The sequence below is a fragment of the Pyxicephalus adspersus genome, chromosome 5 (assembly GCF_032062135.1).
Source record: "Pyxicephalus adspersus chromosome 5, UCB_Pads_2.0, whole genome shotgun sequence".
NCBI classification, from domain to species: Eukaryota; Metazoa; Chordata; class Amphibia; order Anura; family Pyxicephalidae; genus Pyxicephalus; species Pyxicephalus adspersus.
Genome location: NC_092862.1, coordinates 130,260,243 through 130,282,764, shown reverse-complemented (window position 1 = coordinate 130,282,764; position 22,522 = coordinate 130,260,243). Strand labels below are relative to the sequence as shown.

The following is a 22,522-nucleotide window of genomic DNA, read 5'->3' as shown; positions in this document are numbered from 1 at the left end:
AACATGCACTTAAAAGTGATCCCATGTCATCCTCAAACATTAGCCTGGTAAAGCAGGCAGCACGAAAAATGTTGGCTTCTGAAATTCATATTCCAGCTTTGACTAATGGTTTCCCATATCTCTAGAGGAGTCTAATGGTAAGTTCCCAGCATTACACACTACACATGGGCATAAAAGGAGGTTCCTGCTGCCCCTAATGGATTTGTTTTTCATATTATGAACGTTGTCATGCCAAAGATAGATGACAACACTCAGCACCCCGGGGCAGATCGTTACAGATCCAGGAACAACAAGAGGGAACTCTTACTAGCAGAGATGAGATCAGGAGAGTTATCCTTGGGATGATTCTTTCCATGGTGCTTTATCTATAGGTGTTGACTGGAAAGGCATTTATTTTAGTTATTTTATCTTTGTTTGAAAAACTCAAAAAAGTGTCAGAAAGACAAAGGTCCTGTGCTGACCCCACCAATATGCCTTCAGGAAACAAATGTGTTATGGTAATCTGTCATTTACCTGCATTATCACAATGTGCAGTAAAAGACAACTCATGGTGCAACACAATTCATAATAAACAGAACCCCAAATGAACTTTAAAGTATGTGTAACACATGGAAGGGGGCCTTTAACTGGCAGGGTCACTTTAGGAAGGCGGTTACATGCAAGACAACAGTCAAAAATAAATAGTCAATTAGCAGGTAAATGTTGATTAAGATTTAAAACATTGCATCGCATCTGAGCTTAGTACTCATCATGCAGACCAAAAGTCTCAGATGACTGTAAAACTAGGTAGACACATGCAATTGATCTCATCTGATATCAGGCCATAGCAGATATGGGACAAGAATCTTGCGTGTTTAGATGGCTCGTCGTCCATCATCCGAATGACCATCCTGGCGGATCCATGGACGATGTACTATGAACAAACGTAATGCAAGTGAAGCGAACGACTCGTGACGCGATCGCGCACAAACATGGCGGCTCCCCTCTCTATAGAGGAGAATGGCGCTGTATGTACAGCATTCCTTCATGCATAGTGCAGTCCTTAGTCGTTGGAAAGGATCTTTCATGATCCTTTCCAAAGACAAATATTGCATGCATGTACAAAGTCTAAGCACAAGACTGCTTAGCTAATGCCTCAAGGTTCTCTATTTTCACAATAGTTCCGAGCTTAGAGCCTGTGGAATCCTTTATATGATCCTTAAGAGAAAAACCATTATAGGTCTTCTATGTCCCCCCCCAAGCAATGGTGATGCCATAGAAGTAATCCAGATCTCCTGAAAGTTCCGTCAGCCACCTTGGAAATTTCCAGATACCCTAAGAGGAGGTACAAACAATTCCATTTTTTTTATCCAAGTAGATGGTTTGCTGTTCTGCATGGGAAACATGGAGGTTGGCCAGATCTCCTAAATGTACTGGGAGCCATCCTGGTAATCTCCAGGTAACCCAAGAAGAGGTGCAGATATTTCTATTCCTTTATCTGTATGACTGGTTTGCTGTTCTGCTCAGCAAACATGGAGGTTCTCCAGATCTCCTGCATGTCAGAACCACCACCCTGGATATCTGCAGGTAACCTGAGAAGTGATGAAATTGCCATCTCCTTATCCAAAGAAATGGTTTTCTGTTCTGTTAGGTAGACAATCAGCCATGATGATAATTTTCTATGAGCTGCTAGATACAGACTAGCAGTCTGGAGAGCTGGCTCCTTGTACTCTCAGTCCTTATTGTTCTTGGGGCTACCTGCTGTTAATGTTTAGACAAATGTGCTAACTGTTTATTTTATGTGTTTACAAGAAGTCCAGGCGGTTGTTGGGGAAACCAATTATGGAGCAGATTCCAGGTTCTGATCTGATATTTCTCCAGTCACCGATTAGAATAGTCAGAGAAGTGAGAAAATGTTTTGCTTTTACCCGACTACAGAGCTGAATGATGTTTTAAGAAATTATAAACATATATGTTAGGGAAAGTGTGTGTTATAAATGAGCTTTTTAATTTTGGTGCTTTTATTTCAGATTTTTATTTAACTCTGTCCACAAAAACAGTAGTAGTTAGAGTAGATAGAGTAGTTACCCAAATATATCTACATGGAACACCTTTGAAACCCAAGGTATTACCATATAAAGCAGTGACCTATTCTTTGTGCTGCAGAGAGCAGAATTGTTGGCATGATCCAACAGGCCAACCTACTACAGAACACCTGTAGAGAACGGAAGGGGGCGGTTATTGGACAAGTCTCTCTGTACAGGGACAGAGAGCAGCAATAAATGGTCTCTACTAAGGGAAGCTGGTATGACATGGATATTTAACATATTTGCAGTGTGCAATTGGAAAGATTTTTTCTTACTTCCTGTCCTACAACACAAACAGAATAAATCTTCTCCTAGATATTTGGCACTAGAATAGGTATCCCACAGAAAGACTTTTCCTCCCATTTGTCTAGTGATTTCTTTATAATTTGGGACTTCTCATCACAAGGGCAATTGTAAAGAGTCAGTATACCTAAAGGAGACCCAGGTGGTAATATATAGCCAACAAGGGTCCTTACCATTCCCTACTTTATCCAAGACTTGTAAGTGGATCATTAGAAAGGGGTCACACTGGGTCAGTGTTTCACTCTGCTTTCTGCTTCAGGCCAAACTAAGTAGATATAAAAAACGCAAATTATTGCAACTTTGTAATATTATTAATACACCAATAAATGAAGTGTAACTGTCTGAATTTGGTATCAGCCTCTTGCATTCTGTACAGCATAGCTGCAATGCAAAAGGCAAAAGCATTAGAAAGAGTGGTGACAAAGCATACCAATAGAAGGAGAAAGAAAAATAAGAGTCAGGATCATACTCCGTATGTAATGGGTAAACACCTGTCTCCTTGCGCACATGTAATTAAAAATGGCAGGTCTGAAAACAAGCTATTGCATATTTCACAACACTGACATGAATCCATTTAAAAATAAAAACGCCCTAAAACAAGCCGGAGAGTTCCTTTAAGTTTCACTGAACTTATACTAGCTTGCGGAGCCTCTCCAGGACATTCCAAATATTTTCCATACAGATTGCACACGGGGTTGTGAAATACTGAGGCTTCCTTTGAAAGCCATTATTATGGTAATTGGAATTTAATAAAAATAAACAGATCCAACCTTGATTTTGCAGCTTGTCATTAGGTAAGTGAATACATAATTTCAATGACATATCACATGTGGCTTTAGCAGCACATTACTCGGTGGCAGATGTGAAATTCCTGGGTTTACTACAAAAGTTATGAAGTGTACGAGAACCCTAACTAACCAATCACAAATCATCTCATCATGCCCACACTTGCATGAATTGGCACACCACAAGACCACCTGCCATCCACACTGCCGACCCCTTGCTCCCTGGCACCCCATCAGCCATTAAATGCACACAAATGTCCAAGAATATTCTGATACTCAGTGCTTTTATTTTCAGGAAATAAAAAAAAAGGCTTGAATGTTTAATTTTTGACTGGCACCCTTCCCAAATATCCACTGAAAAACATGAACATAAATGGATTTGTTTTGGTCAATTTGTTGTTTTCAGCTAGCAATCTCAGCATTGGAGTCTGAGAGAAGAAAACAGTGGGAATGGTCAATCAGCCCCCAGCAACCAATAACACACTGATAAAAAAAAAACTTTACTACACTTTAACATGACTAATACTATATGAAAATAGAGTACACTGTGCACCCACCTAGAGGGGCAGTTTTCATTTGAGTGGGGTTTATATAGTCTGCCAGGTTTTGACTGTCATGCAAGGCTCCATTAGAAAGATCCACCTTCACTTACTGTCCCAAGGACAATGGTTTTACCAGACCAGATGAGAAACTCTCCAACTGCAATGGACACAAATATTGCATTTTTTGTTGTAGTAAACCAGGTGTCCAGAATTCCATCACTTTGTACGTCACTATAGATTGCCCCATCATTATATGTTTGGTAAAAGCATCATAACAGAAAGTGCTCTAGTGATATTCTAATCTTTCCTTACTATTTAAAATGAGGTTTAAGGACCAGGCAAACATAACTGGGAGTCAGCAGGGTCATTTAAGAGGTTAGAAACAGTTTGCAGTTTAAATGAGCACCCTGGTTCCTGATCTTTCAGTCCTTCAGTATGATACAATTCTAATAACGAACTCATCTTTGACCTAATCACCATTTCATGGAATCTCTTCAATACTCTATTGATATCAAAGATAGCAAACACAACATGAAAGGCAGCCAGCATGGTGATGAAGCTGTTCAAGCAACCTTTGCACCAGGACATTCCAAGACCCACCACCAAGAATCTAAATACAAACATCAGGTTAGCTGGACAAAAACTAGGTGGCTCAAGGCCCGATTTCAGGTGAAACACATTTTTTGTAACTTCCAAAGCACAAGCCTTATAGAAAAACTCAGTTATCTGCCTAATGAACAAGGAAGTTCCACCCAAACACGAGAATATTTGCCATTAGGTTTGCGGATAGCAGAAATATGTTTAATTGTTGGGGGTATATAATGTCACAGTATTTCTTTAGGGCACTTGGGACTTAGAACTTCAGCTGGTATAATAGTAGTGCATTCAGCAACAGAATATGGAGAACCCGTGGAACTATAAAGATGAATGGTCAGATTGAAGGAAGTGAAGGTAATGCGAGATTACAGGGGTAAAAGGATGTCCTTCACAGAGAGGCCATCACCTTGCCCTGCATTAGTGAAATGGACAGCACACAATTAGATAGCAAACAAAAACTTGAAAACTTCCACACTGTAAGAAAAAAAAAAAAAACCCACATGAGATATTAGCTAAATATAATTTTAAGCCACTGAAATGTAAACTCCCCTATAACATCTTATGTTTTCTGCTTTCTATATTAATTTATCTGCTATTATGTCTCTTTTTCAGATCTAACGATCTATTTACAGCAGAAAACAGGCTTTCAAAGTCATATAAAATATGTTGTAATTTTGGCAAATTAGAAACAGGCCGATAAATTACCCATTATTTCAATGTGTCACAGGGAATGCAATGGGATTACCTAAGCAGACAACCGGCTTTCCTCCCCCACAAACTGCAAAGCAACTTTAAAATAAAAAACCTCAGCACTTTACAGTAGCCGCCTGCCTATGGGGAATAACATTACAGTCACAAGAAAAATGATCGGCTGCTATAATAATCCAGATTTGTTTCAATAACCTCCGCCCTCGCTGACCTCGCCCTGACACGTCCTTCCATCTACAGCAAGGCACGCAGGGAGATATTAACACATGCAGGTTCACATCTGCACACTCACCAGTGGATAATACTTGTCACGCCCTTCTTGTCAAGTTTCACCAGGCTCCCTGCCATTTCATATCTTTGCATCAGAATATCTAACAAACACGCTTGATTATTTTCAAAACTTCAAACCAACTAGGTAAAAATCAAGACCCAACAAGGAAACAGAAAACATAAAAGTTGCTTTTCACTGTACTTTTAAAAAATGATACATTCTATTTAAAATAGCAACAAAAAGCAAAAAAAAAAAAAAAATGATGAATCTCTGCCAAAGGCAGACTTTAGACAGTTTAGTGTAGGTCACTCGATATGTGACTCTTGCAATCATAAAAATCTCAAAGCACTATACAAGTTGAAAAGCATTTTAAAGCCTAGACCTGCACAGAAAGTTTACTCTATGGACATACATGCAACGGGGATAGGTGAGGAATTTCGGGCTCAGTTCTGCTTTGAAGTAAACCTGGCCCATAGAAAACAATGCAACAGGCTTAATACAATGCTTCTATCCCCCAAATTCTCAACTGCAAAGAAGCTCCAGTCAGTTTACCCAGGTTGAAGGATTCCCTCATTTGGTTATATAATCTGCTCAAAATGTGGAAATAATATGCAGCCCATCCACAGATTAAATGACCGATACAAAAGGGAAACAGTAGGAAAAAGCCTAAAGCTTTTACTGTGACAGCAAATCTTTCAGCTCTTCTGTTACTTTTAGTAATCCATCACTGCAAGAATGCCAACACAACATTGTTAACATTCAAACACATTAGGAGAGCTATACATAGTTTCACCCAAAATTCACACATTTCTAATTATTTCGTATTTCATGTGGATCGTCAATGGAAACAAATAAACCCAATGTCTGTTTTAAGGGATAACTGGTCTTTCTCTTCATTTCTAATAGATAAGCATTCCTTAAATCAGTGTTTTTAGAAAATCGCCGACGCATAGCAGTGCTAAAATCATAGCTTGCTAAAGATGGTAACCTATTAGGTGATCAGAAGCCTGTATAGACAGGTGTGAATATAACAGCACAGTAGCTGCAGCACAAGGTACTTATTACTTTCGTATAAAGGCATTGAAAAGACATTTCAAATATCATAAAATATGGAAACGAGAGTTTAACACTTGCTAATTGTCTTGATGCCTAAATGATTGGCAGTGTAGAATCTCAAACATATTTGGAGATGAGTCCATCAGGTGCAAAGGTTGAAGCAAATCTACTCAAAGATACAAAGCCTAAGGCTGCGTACACACGTGCAATAATGGTCGTTGGACATGAAGGAATCACGCCAGATCGTTCAATAATTAACAAAAAAAGTGCACAACGACGCTGACAAACGAGGTATCTCACTGGATTGTGGTCATGCAGTGATCGTGGATCATTCCGTGATACACTCTCTCTTGTACACGTCACTTCCTTCCATCGTTCAAACGATTGTATCTATTGTGTAACATTATTGGTAAGTTTATATTTGAACAATCGTATGGTTACAGTATGTACAGAAGAGCGTTTAAAATAATCAGGAATAATTGTTGATCGTTCGTTTTTAAACGATAATAATTGCAGGTGTGTACCTAGCCTAAGTGACAGGAAATCCACAAGTTACCTGCCGATACCAGAACAAGAAGTAAATCTTACAATGAGGACAACCCGTTTACATTCCCAACCCTTGTCCGACACAGGGACACACACAACCAAAAACAAAACCAACAGGGAGGAGGTTTAGTCCTTCCATTCAGCCAAAATGCAGGGGGGGGGGAATGTGCTTTTCTGTTCACTATACTACTCTATTATATTGAAATATCAGTTTTGTCCAGTCTAAACTCTTATCATTCTGGAAGAAAACAATAGGGCAGGATCATAGAAGATACTTGCTCCTAAATTAGGTCACAATGTTTTTTGTTTTTTTTTTGACCAGCCCAAAATACAATAATATTATCTAGAAACATCTAAATCCAAATATTGAAACCACAGATTAGTTATCAATGACAGCAAAATCTATTAACAGAAAACAATCAACAGCAGGAATGATCAATCAGCTCAGCTCCTACACAATGGAATCCTATATGGAGGACCTGTAGTAATATGGTGGTAGAAGACTTAAAAATCAAAAAAGAGAAGCTGCAATGTACATAAAGAGACTATGAGGCATCATTAGACTACTTGGACATGTGTGGGCATATCTAAAAAAGCATCGATTTCTTTGATGATATGGAGCTAAGTAAAGCAAAGGTCAGCCAGCTTTTTTTTTTTTTCCTAATTATTTTACAGATTCCACCAAGTCTTTTAGAGCAGACCTGTAGGTTGATGTTGGTAATGTTTTATTCACCCAACTTCAATCAGGTACTCTAATGCAAAATCCTCTGCATTTCTCACTTTTCAATGTATCACTTTCATAATTACAATATTGACTAAGTAGTAAAAAAGCAAAACCTACCCAAAAAGGAAGAATCTGGAGAAAGCCATGAACTCCATATGAAGAATTTAGCACAGCAGTCTGTGGGTGTTCTAACTTGACCCAATAACTGAAAGATCAGCCTTTGGTGGACTGATCCAATAAGGTGAAATGTTACCCAACCCCTAAAACATTCTTAGACTATTCCCCCCCCCCAAAATAAGCAGAAGCATGCTCAGTAACACATGTGAAACCTATCTCCTACCTTACCTAAGGAATTATATCTACAAGTGATCCTGGGTACACAGGCCTCTCTGCAGAACTTCATACAAGCTAATATGCAAGTATGGTTCATACTGTCATGTGTTATAATGAATGGTTATTATACCATGTGCCTTTGCTTATTAGCGATATTTGCAGTAGCCCGATTGCCTAAAGGTTGTGAGGGGCAGTTCTGCCTCCGATAACCCCCAGAATTTGCATCCATCAAAATTAAAAATCAGCAGTGCAAGATAATTGTGCAGCACCACTATATTATTTTTTATCATGCAATGAAATTTTCATACAGTTGCAGCTACCCACTATAAGTCAGCAACTTTGCCCAAATGCCACCCATTGACAGCTCCCACACGCCTCCCTTGTAGTAGCCGTGCTCCCATGCCGGCGGATAAAGGGAGCCATAACTGCTGGTGGGTAAGCATTAAACAGCTTTGCCTATTAGATTAGTCCAGATCAGCAGGTGGTGAAAAACACTTGTGTTTGGAGTAGGGTTTAGGTCTGTTTGAATGGATAGACTGCAATCCTTTTAAAGCAAACCTTACCAAGGCTGGCACTGCTGACCCTTCTGAAAATCCCTCTTCCCTGGTGTCTAATACTTTAGGCCCAAAACCTAAAACAGGTATATCCAGTCCAACATATTCTGGATTAGTGACAAAGTAATAAAACAAAACAGAGCAGCAGCCAGACAAGTCAAAAACATCCCCATATTTCTTGAAAAGGTTTTCATCCATTGCTCACTCACGTAACCGCGCACAAACCAGTCTGTGCATTGTAGTGGGCCATGAATAATCAATACATATTTGCATACATTATCTTGTATCTATATAGGGCCAACATATTCCACAGTGCTTAAAGTCAATACTCACGTCACCAATTGCTTCAGAAAAGTTGACAATCTAATATTCCTGCCATAGTCATGTCATCAAGACAGCCAGATAAATTACATTATTATCCCCATAATTGCTTTTAAGCCAAGTGGGAAGAATATGTAGCAGACCTTGTATTGTGACTTAGGTATTCAGTTGCCACCCAAACACAGGTGATTACTGAAAAGTGCCAGGTGGTGCACCCAACTAAAAGGGGCTGGGGAGAACTCAGCTACCTGCATGTTTTTGGGATGTGGATGAACCTGGAAGAAACACATGAGGCGAAAAAACACTCCATGATGAATGTCTGCCAAGATTGGAACCTGCAACCTAATGTTGCAAAAGCGCTGCTAAGAAACCATGCTGCTCATATATATAATCTTAATAAAAAAAATGAACGCCACCACCACATGAGCTGTGGTGCAAGCGTGGCCTAAATACTAGTAAACACAATGGCTACCTTTAGGTGAACTTTAAACAGAACTCAGTCTGCACCTTATCAGGGAGTCCGGCTTCCCATTATCAGGTCTTTACAATCGGTTATTTAGCAGGGTGTTTGCACACTTCACCGCTTCCAGGCACAGTAATATTTAATCTCTTAAAATATGTCAGTCATCCGGAAATTTCTGGTAAGATATGCCCCAGCTAAAACACACATGGCGGAGTGCTGACACCCCTGGGGCAATAATGCTGCAAATATGTTCAACTTCTCCGCCCTATTCTCCCTCCAAATAAATAGGTGGAAACACAACAGTAAACACTGGACCCTGCGACCAGCTGCTTGCAACACGCACCCTCATTACTGGCCACTTTAGGCTTCAGAGAAATCTTAGCGCGTAATTGAGCATGCTAGTTTCGTCCAGTGGATAATTGGTATTCAGCAACAGAAAAAGGAGACACCTGCCACGGGGCAGATACAAAGACGGACAACGTAAACAAAGATGTTTGGCCTTGCGTGTCAAAAACATTGCAAAAATTGCTGTTTTTTTTCCTTGGCGACCTGATCCTGCCTGTCCTTACATGACAACAAAGGGTGACTCAGGCTGGACGTATGACAGGAGAAACTAGGCCTGGTTGCCCATAGCGACCTGATACTACATTTATTTTTTTCCATATTGCACCAAACATGGCTGGAAAAAATGGGTTGTCATGGCAACTAGGATAGGTTTTATTTTGCCAAATGTGAGGACTACAGAGACAGATTCATAAAAGCTACAGAAGAGAAAACTGCCTGCGTTACACGGCAACCGCTCGAGGTCCAGTTGTTTTTGGGGAAGTAAAAAAAATGGACAACACTAGGCCTTGTGTCTGAAATACCAATTCAAACAAAAAATTACAAATTACATTTACAAACGTAAATCACAATTTTTTTTTTATTATTGCATTTTCACAGGGACAGGAAAATAATGAAATGTGCAAGACACACCGACATGTGAATGAGGCCTTAGGCTACTTGCCACATACATCATACATTACATGGCCTCCTACACACCACGCAGATAGGGCCAACTACATGCCATATTCATGAATGCTATGGCCACCAACATAGCACACACATAGCACAGTCAGTTATACACCGCATACATGGATGGTATTTGGCCAGGGATACACCAAGCAAATGGTATGGCCACCTACATACCAAATAGATGGATAGCATTGGCAGCTATACCACCACATGGCATCCACCACATGGATGCTATGGTCATCTACATACCACACGCAGTTTTGTGGGCGATATTCAAGCACCCCAATAACTGTTAGCCACACACCAATGTAATAGCTTCCCACGTGGAGAAACCACATTCAAAATCTTAACATGGTTGGATCAGAAACCTCTCCAGTAGGGATGAGCGAACACCTGGAAGTTCGGGTTTGCTGGGTTCGGCCGAACTTGGGCTCAGTTCGGGTACCCAAAAATCGTAAAGTTCGGTACGGACCCAGTTACCTTAACAGTTCAGGTCCGCTCAACACTACTCTCCAGTTGATTGCGTTTCATTGTGGTTGACAGGTAATGGAAAGCAACAAACAACAAGATTCCCAAATCAATGAGCAGTATAATCTATGAAGGCGCAGGCACCCACACACATGGCAATTTTCTAGAAATTTCACCCGCTTTTAACTACAAAAACAGCATCAAAGCAACCTACAAAAGAAAATGACAAGTGCATGAGCAAACCTTAAAGAGAACCAGTCGGGTTTTGAAGGATAATTGTGTAAACTGTATTTATAAAGAGCTGGTATATTACACAGCCCTGCACAATAAATCGGGGTTGCAAATTACAGACAGTGACAAAGGAGGAGCAGAGGACCCTGCCCAGAAGAGCTTACAATCTAAGAACTCAAACCAATAGTTGTGTCCGACCACCTCCTCAGTTATTTTGCCATTTAACATTTCTGGGATGGTTGGATACCTGTGGCCCCTGATGCTCACTGTGGTTCCTTGCAATGACCCCTATGTCACTAAAAGTATGGGGTCAGAAAAAAGGAGCAAACACCGCACAGGGGGGCACAGACATCCAATATCCTGGACAAAAGCCGGAAAGGAACACAGGCTGACAGAACAGTACTATCACTTCTGTTGCAGGGACCAGAGTTTAAATTCTACAGACATGAAAGGTTCTCTTTAAATCATAGAAAAACCCAAATTCTCCTCATTTAAAACCTGAACTTTCATAAATAATGCGTTCTGACTCAGTCATGAAAGTCCTTGTACAAGCACTTCCTGTTAGCATGACAACACTCTCGCAAATGTGTTCCTGTGTGGTCACCCCGTCACCAGTACCTTTTATGGAAAACATAAAGCCAGATGTTGACACTCGCCCTGAAAAATGCCATCCAGCCATCTTTGACATTTACACATATAGACAAAGTGTTTGCAAAAGAACACAAGAGATATACAACAAATTATAAAAATAAAGTGAAGTGTGTTTTATCCTTAAAAAAAAAAAAAAAAAAAACCTATTTGCAAATTAAATAGAACTGAATCAACTGGGTGGTAGTAGGCAGCATAGCACATTCCTATCTAAAGGGCCATTCACAATGACTTCTTTTAGTTCTTCCAATCCACCTGCACAACCCACACATACAGATGGGAACGCCTTCTGCAATCCGGCATCTGGGTGTTATTTTTGGTCCGTGGCTCCGGCCCCAAATAATCTCCTATTTTACGGTGTTTTCCATAGCCGCCTATTGAGGTGAGTACAGCAGCCTGACACACCCAACACCGGTGCAGAGTGGAAACAAAATCATAGGAGGATGAATGCAACAGGGTATAAAATACAGAGCAGCAGGAAACCAGCACACCAATCCAAATATATTCACACACACACATTTATTTTTATATTTCAAAAACTCTCCCTCCCCTACAGAAACACTGAGGCCGGGGGAAGCCATGACAGATTACCATGTCAAGCGTGAAGCATTTAACCTGCTTTATAACGATGGCGCCAATGGCTGTTATGATCGCCAATAATATTAAAACACAAAAGAACGATAAGAGTGAGGAGCGGGGGCCACACATGTGATCCGAAAAAACAACCCTGCCGGCCCCGAGTACAGCTGCTGCTGATTCATTATGGTAAAAGGTGCGATATACGAAACATTAAAAATCTGTAACACACCGGCGTTTGCATGGGGCAAGTCAGCACAAATCTCCCGACAGCTGCCGGCGCTGAAGATTTCTTACTACAGAAATCCTAAAACTCTTCAATCTGACAGCTCGCCCTGTAGTCATGCAAACAATTTCCCACAAGTCCAATCAACATCTGCTCGCTACGCCCCGAGATGAAGCGTGCAGCAAAAGTGCAGGCGTTTAGCGGGCAATCATACGACAATCCACACACGTGTATGGGTTGTAGAACCAAAGTATGCGGGGCGAGGGCTCATTGGGGTAATGAACATGGGACACCACACATGCGCTATAGTGCACATGGGCACACAGTGCTGGATTTTTTATTTTAATAGCACATTAGGATATCCATTCACTTCCCACTGGCTGTTTAAATGCAACACACGTTAAGGCACCGCCTGCATCTATATGGGCCCTGAAAAGACTAATGAACAAGACACAATCTAAAATATGGCCACCAATGTGACAACAATTAAGTCAGCAGACTAGCTCCTATGGAAAAACTTGAATGCAAAGTGTTCTCGTCCACTTTTGATTGGCTGGCACAGCTTACAAACAGTCAATGTGTGAACTGCAATTCTAAGAATCCAAATAAAGCACCAAAGCTTTTAGCCTATCTAAGAGGTTCTGCAGCAGCACAAAGTACAGTCAGCATCTAAAATACAACGGCACAGAGTTAGGAAGCTTCTTTTATTGGTGGCGGCCTGGCTGGGCACACTTGTCTGAATGTAGTGTCTGCCCAGGCATAAAGGGAGAATTAAAGAGGAGGAGTCGCACTTTGTGGGGAGGGCTGGAGGGACAATGTGGGTTACTCTGGCTCAGACGCCTGGCAGGAGGCCGCATGGGGGACAGTCTGGCCCTGGGGATTATTTTATGATATACCAAATACTGATAACCCAACAGCAGCTCCACAAGCAGCCAATCGCCTCTGAGCTTGCAGCAACTGTCTAGCCACACCAATAAAAAAAATAAAAAAAAATGTCTGAAAATTGCACATGCGATTCCATTTGGAAAAAGGCATTCGGCCGCATTCACACGGTCCGTTCCCGTGCATATGACAGCCCGTCGGACGCTGATCAGCGGTCACCTGGCTGGAAACAAATGTGCATTCAGTCGCGTCTGTCAGGGGCTCCCGGAGATCATTGCAACCGCCCGTGTGAACGTACCGATGCATCCCATATATACCAAAACAGGTTCAAATCGTTTATTATGCCGAAAATTCCAATTCAGCTTGTCCCAGGAGCACTGCAGGCACAGCTGTGTCTATGGAATGCTGCAAGCTGTCAGCTGTTGTCTTGCGTTACCAGGAACGATGAATGTTGGATGAACGTACAACTCTTGTTCTGGTTGGAGTACGGGGCAAAGGGCAACTCTGCAAAAAGTTACTTTTGGGAGATATGTTTAATAACTAACCAGGGCCATGACTGCAGCTCTTCTCTTTGTGATGTAGTCACTGGACATGTAAATGTCGTGGTCACTAACCTGCATCTGACCTTACCCGGGGAGGGGGTTACAGAATTGGAGGAGTCACACCTTGGAAAGTTTACTGAACCCTAGGAAGTTCACCCCTCCCGGTGAAAATGTCATCAGAGGAAGCCAAACAACAGAGTTGTCACCTAGTGGAAATCTTCCAATGGGGACCCCAATATTGTCAATGCTGGGAACTCCCCCATCACCTCTCACTTTCTGCTGTGTCCCCAAGACAGGAAGTGAAGGAAAGTCCACTCAAAACACCTGATCGGGATTTTGTAACCCTTTCCTCTTCCACCCAAAGTTTTGGCTATACACACACCGGCCACTTTTTTAATTTTTGCTTTCCTTGCTGTTTTTTGGACACAGAGAAAGAGAATAATACCGGAATACCGGTCCCTATTAGAGGATTACTACTGCTCCAGTGACAACTTCAAATTTTGAATTTTTTAATTACCTTTCCGGTGACACCAAGACAAAGAAAGTGAATCCCCCCATGGGGGACACAGCATGGAAACATAACAGGGACTCAGACTATTCCCAAAGTGTAAGCTGCTCCAATATCTAATATAATTATTATCGCTATCCCAATGGTGGCAAACACCCGCCATGGGCAACACATTCCATGGAGGCAGGTGCATTCCATAGACACATTCCCTGCACAGCAACAAGTGAATACTTGGCTCCAAGGATACTTCAAGAGCCTGTGCAAGCAGCAGAGCTATAAAAATACAAGGCAGAGCAGATCCTTCCAGGCCACCTGTAGAACAACAAATCCCAGCATGTCCTGGCAGGTAGAAGGGTAATCCAGGCCCCCAGTGACAGCTTTCCCCCAGGGGAATCTCACCTCGCCTGTAGGGCTGCTGGGCGGCTGCCTCTTCCCGTCCCCCTCAGGTGGAGCAGTCCGGCGGCTCGCCATGATTCCCTGCTGTGCCGATTACAAAGGAGAAGCGAAGGAGTCCACATTGGTGGAGGGAAGCAGCGGGGACATGTGTGGGGCCGGAGGAGGGAGGAGAGGGGGGGAGGATCTCACCGGGACCCGGTGCCGCCGCTGCTCAGGAAAAGACGCTGCGGAGCTGCACACAGAGCACACATCGCGTCCCCCGATCCCCGTGCACTGACTCTCACAGCCAGAGGCGCTCGGCGAACGGGAGGGGCGTGCCAGCTCCGATCCAATCACAAGGCGCCTTTAGTATCAAATGGCCCACCCATTGGTCTAACCCTCAAAGTGCTGGACTGTGGCGCCCAGTGGGCGGATAAGAGGGAGGGGTGCAGATTAGCCTTTCCGTTCCAGCAGATTATTGGTTTTGGGAAGAAAGGGGGCAGTGGTCACATGTGACGTCACGGACTGACTATAAAAGCATGGAGCGCTGGCTGGTGAGTGGGAGACATATGGTGGGCATGGAGAGAAGAATTGTGGTAGTTGCCAGGTCATTTGAGTCTGAGGAATTTATATTGTTAGGGCATTTTAAAGCATACCTAAACTCAGAATTTGCACTTTTTTTTATTATTACACAGTATTTATATAGCTCCATCATATTACACAGGGCTGTACAAAGTCCATAGTCGTGTCACTAGCTGTCCCTCAATGGGGTTCACAATCTAATGTCCCTACCATAGTCATATGTCATTAATACAGTCTAAGGTCAATTTAGACAACGCTTTTATGTTAATTAAAAATTCTGTTTTGTTTTGTTTTTTTTTAAAAAAAAGGGACCCCCCCCATTTCTTGATTGCCTAGGCGATGGGAGCGCAGAACCTCCAGGTGTGTATTCTGTGTTCTGCACTCCCATCGCCTAAGCAATCATGAAATGGGGGGGGGTGCTTTTTTTAAAAAAAAAAAACCTATGCCATGCATTCCAGAAGGCTCTTGGGTGCTCCTCCTGCGCATGCTCAAACATTTCAGGCATGTGCAAAAGGAGCCCTTTTGTCAAAAGGAAAAAAAATTGCCGGTCTCACGCATGCGGTTTTTGCTGTCTCCGTAACCCGATCTCGCTCCTGGGTCGGGTGATGTAGGGAGGAGAAGATGGCAGCGCCCAGAGCTCCAGCACGAAGACAGATTCCAGGACGATGCGGGACCTGATAGAAGAGACCTCCGGATGGATCGGACTTCATCAGAAGTGTATTTTTGTTGTTATGTGGTACTTTTGAGTTTAGTTCCTCTTTAAATACTTACTGTGCAACCTGAATAAAGTGGACCTGTTTGCCAGGCATTAAAAAAACAGAAATAAATGTGCACAAATAACCAATTTGTTACTTCGCAGAGCACTCCCATCGTCCTTTTTTTTTTCCTCACAGAGACAATCTTTAGCCACCTTGATTGGCTGTGCTAGGATAACGCAACTCAGCGCAAACACATGCAAAGAAAGATGGGTTTCCCCGGCAACCAAATCTAATGCTACGCCACTGTGCTGCCCCAACACCTAGCAAAGATACCATCAACCAGCCTTCCAGAAATGCTAAGGGTCCCAAATTTAGCAGAAAAAAAAGTGTACCGAACAGCTGGATGGACTTTTTCCTTTAGATTTAACCACCATTGTCTGGGGCCAGGAAAACATCTGCTTGTAGTAGTAATTGGCAATTTGCATTACATTTACACAAGTGGTTGTCTCTGTGTTTGTGTAACATTGCTTTAGCATGGCGGTTATTGAGTAGTAGAAAACAAAGTCGCAATGTCACGTCAGCCATTAACCAAAGTAAAAGACCAATAAACTTTTTTAAAATATGCAAACTTTTTTGGCGTTTTTTGCTACCCAACCTATAAACATGTAGGATGTCTTACGGCCTTAGCCAGCATCCACACCAGTGTTTCCTGACCTTTTAAATATGGGGGAACCCTTGAGATAATTTTCAGGTCTTATCAAACCCCTGCTATAATATTGTCTCTTACATTCCTGGCCATTGGAAAGAATGTCACCATTACAGCCAAAAAGAACAATGGTATCAGTTAAACTGACCTGAGAGGCAAAAAGTACTCATTCGTCAAGAAGCTCTAGCAACCTCTGGATCAACCCTAGGGGTCCCAATGAAACCTAGCTGAGAAACAATGATCTAGACAGTGGAAAAAACACCAAGTTTTCACTGAATAAATGCTGGAATAACACCAAGCAAACAACATTGCTGCCAGTGTTGCAGCTGAACGACAAGTTACAGCAGGTGTCCCCAACCCCTGGTCTGCAGCCTAATAGTGAGCACGGAGACCGGTGGTGGTCAGCGGTTCTGGCCGGTGCACCCCCCAGTGGGGGCAGGAGAAGGACCCCGCTTGGGGGGCGCACTGGCCAGAGACGGGGACCATGTCTCTCACGTGCCTCCCACGCATAGCAGGCTCAGAATTTGGCGGGTTGCTTTTCTGGACACAACCCACCCACTCTCCCATTGCAGGCTCAGACCTGTGATGGGAGAGTGGGCTGGTTCTGGAATCATGACGTCATTCTAGGGGAAGTTTCTTCCCCTTTGAGTGACACACGGCTCCCCACGCATGCACGGTCCGAAGTTTGTGGTCCGCAACCTCCGAAAGGTTGGGAACCACTGAGTTACAGCACTCAGCCACTGGTTAAATAAAAAGCTTTGGTGTTCCCTGGGTTTCGCTGGAAGAACCTTAAGGTCAACCTCACCTAGTTGCTGATGGGGGTACAGGAGGCTCAATTCAGGAAGATATCATACTGCAAGGGAAACAACAGGGACACACATAGGTGGGTGCTGCTACATGAGGACCATCCCTGGCCAACAAGGGACCCAAATCAGTTCAGCAAGGGGTCCCCAAGTAAGGTCTGCACAGGGGGCCACTGTTGGCTACATCTGCCACTGGATACCAATCTATATTTTTTTCGAATTTTTGAAAAATGGTTTACTTATCCTGGTGTTTTACCTTTGTGAATGAAACCTATGGTCTGATATAAAGAGCCATAATAGCCATGTCAGTGTCATCAATAGGTATTTCAACGCATCTTTTAAAGTACAGGTAAATCTGTGTACATTCATTGATGTAAATTAAAAATACAAAGCTGTGAATGGGCCCCAGAATTTTCGCTTTGCAGATGGGACTGTATTGAGCCAATGCCCAGTGAAGTTTTGGGTAAGAAGACATCTGATACTATGGTACCAAACGCTGCCCTTCCCACAATGCAGTGAGTGTTGTTATATTGGGGAGCATGCCCCAGCTATGGGTTTATTTCTAGCAGGTCAGAACCTAAATCTGGGGTGGTCTGTAAATTGATAGGGGTGGTAGAGATAAGTAAATCAGTGAAACACAGCCCATTGTCTTCCCTTCCTCAACCTACAAGTTTACTTTAAGTGAGACAGAATGGGATGAACACCGCCCCGGACCCCTTTGTGCTCCAACTGTGCCTGGAAGCAGGTGCATGTGAGCAATCAAGAATGGCATCATCATCTCTTCATAGAATATTCATTCTTGGTCTGCACTTGAACACATGGGGCTATGATGAATCTGCAGGACCTTGGGATGTGGATTGTGTATAATACAATCAATATAATGCAGCGTTCCACACTGGTAATAATAATAATAATTATTATTATTATTATTATTATTAATAATAATAATAATATTATTATTAAAAATATGAATTTCCTTTCCTTTTTCTCTAGACTTTCCCCTAAATACAATCTTGAACTTTGTTGGTAGCAATGCTTTGGTTTAAGGAACACATGGTCAGAATAAAGCTCTACTCCCTGCTGGCCTGGTGGCTAAGCGAAGCATCTGTTTTTTCATTAAATATTAATATGCATTAGGCGTCTCCTTACATTGCACTTCCAGTGCAAGACAGGTTACTTTACTGCTGTCACAAAAACTAATTGCCCTGGTAGGGAGTATTCTTCATTTGGAGCAGATGCTTCAGGGATTTGCTACATAGGTGACTTTTTAATTGGTTTGGTGTCCAATTAAAAACAAAAAAGATAATTTTAACTAAAGCAAAGTTCATTAGTAAAATATGTAATGAAACACGAACAAGGCCGTTAACCACTTCAGCTCCTGATTGGTTTTAGTGACTGATCTATATAAAAGAGACATTGCAGCTTTAAAGAGAACCTGTATTGTGGAAGCTGTGCTTGAAAAAAAAAAAAGCAAAAAAGACTAATTACCAGTATTATCTGTAGCAGACTTTCTCAATCTTTTTCAAGAACCCTTGAAATAACTTTTGGGTCTTGAAGAACCCCTGACAATAATTCCAATATCCAAAGCTCTCGCTACATTAGTAGGAGAAAATGCTTCTTACATTGCTGGCCATTGGAAGAAGGTTTAACTTTACAGATAGCCAAAAAGATCATTGGTGTCACTTAAATGGACCTCAAAGGTACAAATTGCTCATTGCTCAAAGAACCTATAAAAATCTGTGGAGGAACCCTAGCTATGTGAGGATAAGGTTTAAAAAGGGGTTAAATTGGAATTTCTTTGTATGGAGAAACACATTTCCATTTGCAGGTTTGCTGGAGTGACTTTAGGAGTAAACCAAAGGACACATATTTCATTTGTTATAACAAAATGAGTTGTGTATACAATATTGTTACAATGTATTCATAAAGGAAAACACTAACAGCTAATAAAGTTTTCAAACCCACAAAAATCACTGTTAATGTGGAACTAAACTAAAGTGATAATAAAAGTTTGGGCTCAGATAGGGCTACTGCAATAACTATTCTTACCTGTCTGAGTGCCACCCAGCTGTGAAAATTCATGTTCAGCTCAGCGCTGGTTGCCAGGATTTCTGGCAGGTCCTGGCTTCCGCCGTGGGTACAGAGACTAAACAATGTAAGCAACTTTGTGGGTGTAACACCAATCCCAGCCCGACTAATAAAAATGGGGAAAAAATGGAATGTGTAAGAGAATAAGGAATAGGATGGCTATGCTCACAGGGATTGGTGAGTATTCCTTGGGTTTAGTTCTACTTTTTAAGGTATCCTGCTGAAATCTTCTTTGAGGGTATCTTACATCCAAATTTTTGTCTGGTGAAAGAACAATTTGCAATCATGGAAACCAGTCACTGAAATGATATACCTGCCAGGAAATATTGCAACTTTGCTAAAGACAGGAAGTCTTTTTGATTTACCCTAAAGGGACAACTTTAATTTTAGGGCAATTTCAGACCTATAGTGAGTTGCAGCGTTCTGCAGTCCCAACCACAGTCCCATTGGCTGGGAATTGTTTTGGGAATTGGGAATTTTTTTTTGCATGGTGCTGAATGCTTTCCAAAAGCAACATGTCTCTTCAAGTGGGCAGTTGCTTTTTAAAAATTTGCACAATGACCACAGCCACGTCCAAACTTTGTTGTCCATGGAGTGGTTTCTTTCTTTGCCACACATCATCAGTTTGCTGCTAGCTGCCTCCTTTTACACCGTGGGTCTGAAATGACCCTCAGTCCTTTTCAACCCCCCACCCCCATTATTCAGCTCACCTGGTAAATATTTACCTAACACTTAGCTCTTGCAATGTTCACTTTGTGGCCCTACCCCAGCCTTTGCAAGAAAACTTTTTTGGTCCGCTTTCGACTGCACATTGCTGAGCATGGCAGACCCAGTAATTTCATAGATGAAGCTGTACTTTGGTGGATATTATATATATATATATATATATATATATATATACAATTTGTTCCTCTATTGCCTTGATAAAGTGAAAAGGTGTGTGAATTAATGAGGACAATTCACTTTCAATTCTCTGCTTGACAGATTGATCTCCTGCCGTCTGAAACCCCCCCAGACTTAGCTTCCTGAGCTGTCCTGGCTTCAATCAGCAGCTCCCTACAAAGCAACTTCTTCACAAAAATAGATCTTTATAGCACTTTCCATGAAATCCAAGTATAGTGGCTATAAAGAAAAATAACACATGTCGCTTTATAACAGATAATCTTCACCTCTAAGGGAATAGAATTCATCATTTGTTGCCAGGGGGGACGACAAGAAATTACTTTGGTATTAAAGAGTGCTTGTAAAGCAAAGGCAGAGACCTCTTTTATTTTGTGACAATCTAGATAATTTTTTACCTTCCTGACAGATATTAACGATTTTTCAATGAAAGCAGTGCTCAATGTAAAAAAGTAAAGTATGAACAAGTGATTAGTTGTCATGCAAGAACTAAACTAAAACCCCATGCAGATAGCAGATTGATGTTAGATGATAGTTGCTGGGATTATTTCCAGTGACAGATGAACGAATGAGCACTGTACACACAGCACCATTCTGTTCAGTGGAGAGGTGGGGGAAGTAAGCAGCACCCAACTGTGCTCTGATTCATAGGACTACAGATCTTTCCAAATCAGTCATTTATGAATCCGTCTAAATGACGGCGGGAGACTGCTGTGCCAAGGAAAGAGAGCGGTCCCCCCTGAAAAATAAAGAAAAAATAAAATAAAAAAAAATGAAAAGTAAAAAATGCTTTAAAGCCTACATATATACGCAAGTGTATTTTTAGGTCCTTGTCCATGCCTTCCCAGGGTAAGAACTTTGTTCTTGTCCTCCATTGCCCTCTTTCATTGTTATCCTGACCGAGACTACATACGCATATTGCACAGCCATGGTTCTCCTTTGTCACTACAAGAGAGCCCGGCCATAGCAATTACATGCGGGCAATGTTGGCACAAGCCACGAACTGGCTAACACAGACTGCAAATTTGAGGATAAAAAAAAAAATGAGAGTATTTTATAAAACTTCACACAGCAATTGTTTTTGTTGCACAGTGTTTTCGAAAACTAAATGTAACGTATGTAAAATATCACCTAGCTTTAGACTTTTTGGTGAGACATTGAAAATTTAGTAGGAAAAAAAAAGTTTAAAATCCAGAAGACAAATCTGTTGTGCAGACAAATCCCATAGAATTCCAGAAACAGCCAAGACAAAATGGCACTGCCGGCTGATGGATTTATCCCAAGCACATGTAGAGCTGAATTAGGAATTCTGAATTAACATATCAATACAGTGCAGGCTTCTGAAACACAGAGAGGATTAACAGAGCAGGGAATACAAGCCTATCCAACACAGAGGGGGAGCCAAGAACAATGCACCAACACAAGCTGCCCCAGTGCTGAATTGAGTTTATCAGCAGCGCTGAAACAGTGTATAGCACACCAATCCCCTTAAGTGTTTTATAGCACATTGGACACAACCAAGGGTGAGGACATCTGGACTGCTTCTCATGTGGTCTCAGCTCAAAAGATACAGCAGATTTCTAAGAAACAGAATTATAAGAACTGCTACAACTCAAAACTCAAGCAAAACTAAAGTTGAAATTAACCCCCCTAGCATTCTAGTTCTCTCCGTATTTCCATGCAAAAAGCGTTATATATTTTTTTGCATTTAAATTCATTTTACATTGTAGGCTTTAATTCTTAGGCATAATTTACCGAAATATTTCCCATATTTATTAAATTTAAGAATAAACTTTAAATAAAAAAAACAAAAAAATCTGTTAAAAAAATAGTGAAACATGTAATATACAGTAGCATGTATAATATATAAATAAGTACAGTACAGTACTTATAGTACAGTAGCATGTATAATATATAAATATATATATATATATTTATATATATAAATATATATATATATATATATAATATAACAAGTTTTTTTTGTATTAGATTTAATACAGCTA

General features: G+C 41.4%; 1 protein-coding gene across 2 annotated transcripts in view; it reads right to left on the bottom strand.

Moving 5' to 3' along the window:
* Positions 1–15,055, bottom strand: part of ARHGAP21 (Rho GTPase activating protein 21) — a 113,379-nt gene extending 98,324 nt beyond the window's left edge. For both annotated transcript variants that reach the window (XM_072412711.1, XM_072412712.1), the window contains exon 1: positions 14,764–15,055. In XM_072412711.1, coding sequence (XP_072268812.1) covers positions 14,764–14,835 — 72 coding nt within the window. In that variant the 5' untranslated portion in view covers positions 14,836–15,055. The remainder of the gene's footprint in view (positions 1–14,763) is intronic.
* Between the last annotated feature and the right edge of the window lie 7,467 nt (positions 15,056–22,522).